The 7499-nt window shown below is 53.0% G+C and overlaps 1 protein-coding gene across 2 annotated transcripts in view; it reads left to right on the top strand.

Annotated features, from left to right (window-relative positions):
* Positions 1 to 5957: 5957 nt before the first annotated feature.
* The window catches only part of TDRD12 (tudor domain containing 12), a 106678-nt gene continuing 105136 nt past the window's right edge, over positions 5958 to 7499 (top strand). Inside the window, exon 1 of one of the 2 annotated variants that reach the window (XM_007996214.3) lies at positions 5958 to 6289. In XM_007996214.3, the coding sequence (XP_007994405.3) occupies positions 6266 to 6289 (24 nt within the window). In that variant the 5' untranslated portion in view covers positions 5958 to 6265. The remainder of the gene's footprint in view (positions 6290 to 7499) is intronic. The other variant, XM_037991503.2, reaches the window with a different exon arrangement.

Raw genomic sequence — 7499 nt, 5'->3', positions numbered from 1 at the left:
AAAAATGGGAAATTATGTTCAATTGAAAAAAAAAAAAAAAACAAAGTTGGCTGCATGCAGTGGCTCATGCCTATAATCCCAGCATTTTGGGAGGCTGAAGTGAGCGGATCACCTGAGGTCAGGAGTTCAAGACCAGCCTGGTCAACATGGTGAAACCCTGTCTCCTAACAATACAAAAAACTAGCCAGGCATGCTGGCACATGCCTGTAATTCCAGCTACTTGGGAGGCTGAGGCAGGAGAATCTCTTGAACCCAGGAGGCGGAGGTTGCAGTGAGCCCAGATTGCACTCCAGTCTGGGTGACAAGAGGAAAACTCTGTCTCAAAAAAACAAAAACAAAGTCTACAAAAATTATTGTTGTCTTTTGATTTGTTTTTTGAGATAGAGTCTCACTCTGCTGCCCAGGCTGGAGTGCAGTGGTACAATCTCAGTTCACTGCAACCTCCACCTCCTGAGTTCAAGCAATTCTCGTGCCTCAGCCTCCCAAGTAGCTGTGACTATAGGCACCTGCAACCACACCCAGCTAGTTTTTGTATTTTTAGTAGAGATGGAGTTTCACCATGTTGGCCAGGTTGGTCTTGAACTCCTGACCTCAGGTGATCCGCCCGCCTCAGCCTCCCAAGGTGCCCAGGATCATAGGCCTGAGCCACCATGCCCACCTTGCTTTGTCTTTTGACTCTCAAAGTTTACTAGAATGTTGCTGCTAGAAGGGACCTCAGTGAACACCATGATTTTGCCAGTGAGAAAACAGAAATGCAGCTGGTTAGTGCCACGGCCAACTCCCTCTTCACTGGAGTTGCCATGGCTCAGTGGGTGATATTAGAAGATGTCATCATAAAGTAATATGACTGGTTTTTCTTCATAGAAAAGATCGTTTTCACACCACGTTTCCCTCATGTATGCTTTGTTTTGTTTTGTTTTGTTTTGTTTTTTTGAGATGGAGTCTCACATTGTTGTCCAGGCTGGAGTGCAGTGGCATGCTTTCGGCTCACTGCAACCTCTGCCTCTTGGGTTCAAGCGATTCTCCTGCCTCAGCCTTCTGAGTAGCTGAGATTACAGGCACGTGCCATTGCGCCTGGCTAATGGTTGTATTTTTAGCAGAGACAGGGCTTCACCGTGTTGGCCAGGCTGGTCTTGAACTTCTGACCTCAAGTGGTCCACCTACCTCAGCCTCCCAGAGTGCTGGGATTACAGGCGTGAGCCACTGCGCCTGGCCTGTATGTTGTTGTTTTTAATCTGAATGAACCTTGTCTCCTTCCAAGAATTCCTTTTGGGAGACTTGTCACATGACCTCATACCTATAGCAGTACCTTGCCCATACCCCGTAACCCCAAATAATATGAGCTGAAAAATTAATACTGTTTTAGAACTCAGATTGCTGATGTTGATGGCATTTATGACACACAGTTTTTCTTTTCTTTTCTTTTCCTTTTTTTTCTTTTTTTGAGACACATTCTCACTTCGTTGCCCAGGCTAGAGTGCAGTGGTACGATCTTGGCTCACTGCAACCTTTGCCTCCTAGGTTCAAATGATTCTCCTGCCTCAGCCTCCCAGGTAGCTGGGATTACAGGAGTGAACCACCACACCTGGCTAATTTTTGTACTTTTAGTAGAGACAGGGTTTCACCATTTGACCAGGCTGGTTTTGAACTCCTGACCTCAAGTGATCCGCCTGCCTCAGCCTCCCAAAGTGCTGGGATTACAGATGTGAGCCACTGTGCTGGGCCAGAAATATTTTTAAAGTTAAAAACAAAATTCAGCAGGGCATGGCGGCTCACAGCTGTCATCCCAACACTTTGGGAGGCCAAGGTAGAAGAATCATTTGAGCCCAGGTGTTCAAGACCTGCCTAGGCGACATAGGGAGACCACGTCTCTATAAAAAACATTCAAAATTAGCGGGGTGGCCTGGGCATGGTGGCTTACACCTGTAATGTCAGCACTTTGGGAGGCTGAGGTGGGTGGATCACAAGGTCAGGAGTTTGAAACCAGCTTGGTCAATATAGTAAACCCCGTCTCTACTAAAAATACAAAAATTAGCTGGGTGTGGTGGCACATGGCTGTAGTCCCAGCTACTTGGGAGGCTGAGGTGAAGAATCGCTTGAACCCAGGAGGTGGAGGTTGCAGTGAGCCAAGATTGTACCACTGCACTCCAACCTGAGCAACAGAGCGAGACTGTCTCAAAAGAAAAAAAAAAAAAAAACCGCTGGGTATAGTGGTGCACCCCTAGAATTTCATCTCCTCAGGAGACTGAGGTGGAAAGATCACTTGAACCCAGGAGATAGAGGCTGCAGTAAGTAGTGATAAGATTGCGCCACTCCACACCAGCCTGGGCAACAGAGCAAGACCCTGTCTCAAAAAAAATAAAAAAATAAAAAAATCAGCACCGTGAGACAGGGCAAAGAAAAAGGAAGCATCTTTAAAAAAGTGTTTTCTGGCCAGGCGCGGTGGCTCAAGCCTGTAATCCCAGCATTTTGGGAGGCCGAGATGGGCGGATCACGAGGTCAGGAGATCAAGACCATCCTGGCTAACATGGTGAAACCCCATCTCTACTAAAAAATACAAAAAACTAGCCGGGCGAGGTGGCGGGCGCCTGTAGTCCCAGCTACTTGGGAGGCTGAGGCAGGAGAATGGCGTGAACCCGGGAGGCGGAGCTTGCAGTGAGCTGAGATCCAGCCACTGCACTCCAGCCTGGGCCACAGAGCGAGACTCCATCTCAAAAAAAAAAAAAAAAAAAAAGTGTTTTCTGCTAGCGCCAGGGTTGGAGGAGGGCAGGTTACAGTATAAATGCGGACCCCTTTCAACCTTGGGGAGACTGGGTGACTGGAGCCCCAGGGCAGTGAGTGTTTTGACTATGGGAGTGTAATATACAAATATTTCCATTTTCTGTGAGCCGTGTTGTAAAACGATTGGGAAATACCATACAGTAGCACAGAATCTAGTCAAAGAAAAAAGGGTCTCTCCAAACCAAGAACTGGGAGAAGTCTATATTATTCATCTTTGTGGACTGGGAACTGTTTTGGGACTTTCTGTTTAAGACGGGGTCTTGCTATGTTGCCAAGGCTGGGCTCCAACTCCTGGCAAGGGATCCTCCCATCTCACCCTCCCAAGTAGCTGAGACTACAGGCACATGTCACTGCACTTGGCTACAAGACTTCCTGTTTATTTTATTTTATTATATATATTTTTTGAGATGGAGTCTCACTGTGTTGCCCAGGCTGGAATGCAGTGGCATGATCTCTGCTCACTGTGACCTCTGCCTCCTTGCTTCAAGTGATTCTCCTGCCTCAGCCTCCTGTGTAGCTGGAATTACAGGTGCCGGTCACCATGCCTGGCTAATTTTTGTATTTTTAGTAGAGACAGGGCTTCACCGTATTAGCCAGGCTGGTCTCGAACTCCTGACCTCAAGTGGTCCACCCACCTCGGCCTCCCAAAGTGCTGGGATTACAGGCCTGAGCCACCTCGCCCTGCCAGGACCTCCTGTTTAAATCAGGTCCCGTCATTTTCCATCTCTTTTTGGCGAGGTCTTGAGCTTTCAGGTGAGTTGGCTATACCAGGTGCCTTGATTGGAGGTGAGGCCTTGTCAACCTAATTTCAGGAACAGGTGAACATCATGCACTTGCAGCTGTGTTTTTCTCCCGACTGGCAGCTACACACCTTTCCTCTCCAACCATCCTGCCTGAGAGTTTAAGTGCATGTTATCTGTGGGACCTCGTGCAATCCAGTTTTCTTATAGAACTGCATGCTTACTGTTCCCCAAATATGTAATTCCACAATTTCCATGCTCTCTCCAACTATTGCAGTCTTTTGACATCTTGCTGGTTCCCTTACTAGCAAATTAACTCATTTTGACTCGGAGAGCCCTGCCAGTTGAAGGGCAGCTGGGAAGAAACCCAGGACCAGGAACCTTTCCAGAAGGTGCACATCAAGTGGAAATGTTGCCAGGAGTCCACGAAGACCCAGGGATTTGTGGCTGACCAGGACTCTTCCTTACCACCAGGGCTTCCAGCTCACAGCATTTAATGGGTGTGGGCTGGCCTAGAGAAAGCAGGAAGACAGGGGCCCCCTGGCAGGCAACAAGGACCAACTGAGGGCCTGGCATGGTGGTTCATGCCTGTAATCCTTGCTGCTCAGGAGGCTGAGGTGGAAGGATGGCGTGAGCCCAGGAGTTCGAGACCAGCCTGGGCAACACAGTGAGACCCCATCTCTACAAAAAAATTAAAAAATTTTCCAGGCGTGGTGGTGCGTGCCTGTAGTCCCAGCTACTTGAGAGGCTGAAGCTGGAGGATCAACTGAGCCCAGGAATTCAAGGCTGCAGTGAGCCATGATTGTGCCACTGCACTTCAGTGTGGGCAACAGAGCCATACCCTGTCTCTTTGAAAATAAAATGATGAACTTGTAACCACTTAATGGGTTCACCTTGCCCACTGCCTAGACAGAGCCAATTTATCAAGACAGGGAATTGCAATGGAGAAAGTAATTCATGCAGAGCCGGCTGTGCGGGAGACTGGAGTTTCATTATTACTCAAATCAATCTCTCCCAGCATTCAAGGAACAGAGGTTTTAAAGACAATTGGGCGGCCAGGAGCTTGGGAAGTGGGGAGTGCTGATTGGCCAGGTTGAAGATGGAATCAGAGGTTGTCCGAGTTTTTCTTGCTGTTGTCTGTTCCTGGTTGGGATGGCAGAACAGGTTGAGGCAGATTATCGGTGTGGGTGGTGCCAGCTGATCCACTGAGCTGATCCAAGGATTGTTGTCTCATGCTTCCCTAAAATGTATAAAACCAAGTGAGGCAGGAAAATAGGGTCTGGAGGTAGGGAACATAAGGCCGATTCACACTTCAGCTATAACGGGAAATATCGTCTCCATAGGGCATACACCCAGCAAATGACTTCATAACTTTACTTCACCGTCTTCATTTACATCAGGCATACTCCAAGCAGAGAGTATTTAAATTCACGAAAATTCTGTAACGGGGACTTTGAGCCCCTATGCTCAGGTCCGCTTCCACGCTGTGGAGTATACTTTTTCAATAAAACCCTTCATTCCTTCCTTGCTTTGTGTGTGCGTTTTGTCAAATTCTTTCTTCAAGACACCAAGAACCTGGACACCCTCCAACTTTAACACAAGCTGTGCCCCGACCACCTCTGGCAAATGTCATTAGGACTTCCTGTGTCAGGGGCGCATGTCCTCAACCTTGGTGAATTTTTTTATTTTTATTTTTTGGGACAGAGCCTCGCTCTGTCCCCCAGGCTGGGGTGCCGTGGCCCGATCTCAGCTCACTGAAACCTCCGCCTCCCAGGTTCAAGCGATTCTCCTGCCTCGGCCTCCCAGGTAACTGGGATTCCAGACATGGGCCACCATGCCTGGCTAATTTTTCTATTTTTAGTAGAGACGGGGTTTCACCATGTTGACGATGCTAGTCTCCAGCTCCTACCCTTATCAGGTGATCCGCACGCCTCGGCCTCCCAAAGTGCTGGCATTACAGGTCTGAGCCACCTCGCCCTGCCGGTAAAATAAACTCTCTGAATGAACTGACACCTGTCTCACATTTTCAGGGTTCACAGGCTTTTATCAATTTTGTTTCAGAGTCAAACCATGGACTGAATTCCTTCCCAAAGTTAGTCGGGCTTCCGCCCAGGCATAAACAAGGACAGCTTAAATTAGAAGCAAGATGGAGTTGGTTAGGTCTGATTTCTTTCACCATCACAATTTCCTCAGTTACAATTTTGCAAAGGTGGTTTCCAACGGACTCAGCCGCACGTGGCCCCTCTATCTCTCCCAGGAACAGGCGAGTGTCCCTGGGGCCTGGGGGTTCCTGCCAGCGGCAAATGAGCGAATCACGCTACCCCAAGCCGGGCCTCCAGGGGCCTCGGCCCATCAGTCCTCCCGGCCACCGCGTGGCGCTGTGCAGGGCGTTGTTGGGCGGTTGGGTGGCCCACGTGGTCTACGACGCCTTAAGGCCTGCTCGGGCGTGCGCGGGCATCCGGTCGGTGCGGGAGGCCCGAGGCCAGGCAGGCAGGGAGCCCCGAGCGAGGGGCTGTGTCACTGCTAGGACGGAGCGCGTTGCCTCGGGCAGACCCCGGGGTCCGCAAGGGCTTCTGGGGACGAGGAGTGTGGGGCACCTGCCACGGGGGGCCGAGGCGCTAAACGTGGAGGGAAGGAAAGCACTCGCGGCGGGGGCCTGGCGGGGGCGGACGCGGCCAGCCTCGCCCGTGACGGCAGGGGACTTCCAGGGCGAGGGGGCCCATCTGCCCTCCGGCGCCAGGAGGATGCTCCAGCTCCTGGTGCTGAAGGTGAGCGCTGCGAAGCCAGCTCCACACAGTCTCCCACACCCTGCACAGCCTTGCACCCCCCACCCCGGCACAGCCTCCCATCGCCACATAGCCCCCCCACACGCACCCCAGCCTCGCACAGCCTCCCACCCCCACCCTACACAGCCCCCACCCCAGTCCCCAACCCGAGTCCCACACAGCCCCCTACACCCACTCCCCCATCCCAGCGCTACACATGTTCCCTTCCCACCCTACACAGCCTCCACATCCCCCCACGCCCACTCCCCCAGCCCACACATCCCCCCACGCCCACTCCCCCCAGCCCACACATACCCCCATGCCCACTCCCCGCCCCGCCCACATATCCGCCCACACCCACTCCCACCCAGCTCCACCCCCACACTCACACTCATGCCCCCACCCATCCCACTCCCACACACTTCATCCCACTCCCACACACCCCAACCCCCTATATTCCATCTGGCCATGCCATGCCCCCACTGCCTTCCCACCCCATCCCACTCCCACCCCCACACACCCCCAACTCCTACCCTAGCCCCAGCTCCCACCCGTTTCCTTATCCCTGCCCGCCCCACAGTCACACCCTCACTCCTGTCCCCACCCCGTCCTCATTCCCACCCCCCCACTTAAACCTCCACCCCGACATTTCATCCCCCCCACACACCCCACCACCACCCCATCTCCACTCGCACCTGCACCCCAGCCGCAGCCCACCCCACCTCTACTCCACCCCCACCCCACATCACACCCCGCCTTCCCCCACCCGAGCCCTCCCCGCGCCCCCACTAGGGGGCACCCCGGGCTGGGAGCTGGGGTAGAAGATGGCGTGGCCCGGGATGCACTTGGAGGAGCGTGGGATTGGCTGCCCCTCCGAATGCTTACTCACAGGGTTCACGCGACACTGGCGTCCCCAGGTCCCCGCTCTCCATACTCCACGGGGCCCTCAGGCTCGGCGCTTGGACAGGGTCGGGTGGCCCGGGCAGCCCCACGCCATGGGTCCCGGCTTCCCTCGTGCCCCGGGTCTCTGTCGCCCTCTCCGCTCTCCGCGCGGGCTCTGTGTGGGCGATGTACTAGTCCCCGGGGAAGGGACACCCGCCTGGACCCTTGCTTTTCCGCCTTGGAGTCCGGTGAGGGTTCACTGGTGAAGGGGAAGGCGTTGCTGGAGGAAGGAGCTGACAGGCCAGAGCAGAGGAGTGGGTGTGGGTTATTG

This window comes from Chlorocebus sabaeus, chromosome 6, assembly GCF_047675955.1.
Source record: "Chlorocebus sabaeus isolate Y175 chromosome 6, mChlSab1.0.hap1, whole genome shotgun sequence".
NCBI lineage: Eukaryota > Metazoa > Chordata > Mammalia > Primates > Cercopithecidae > Chlorocebus > Chlorocebus sabaeus.
Note: the sequence above shows the minus strand (reverse complement) of the source record. Positions and strands in the feature narration are given on the sequence as shown.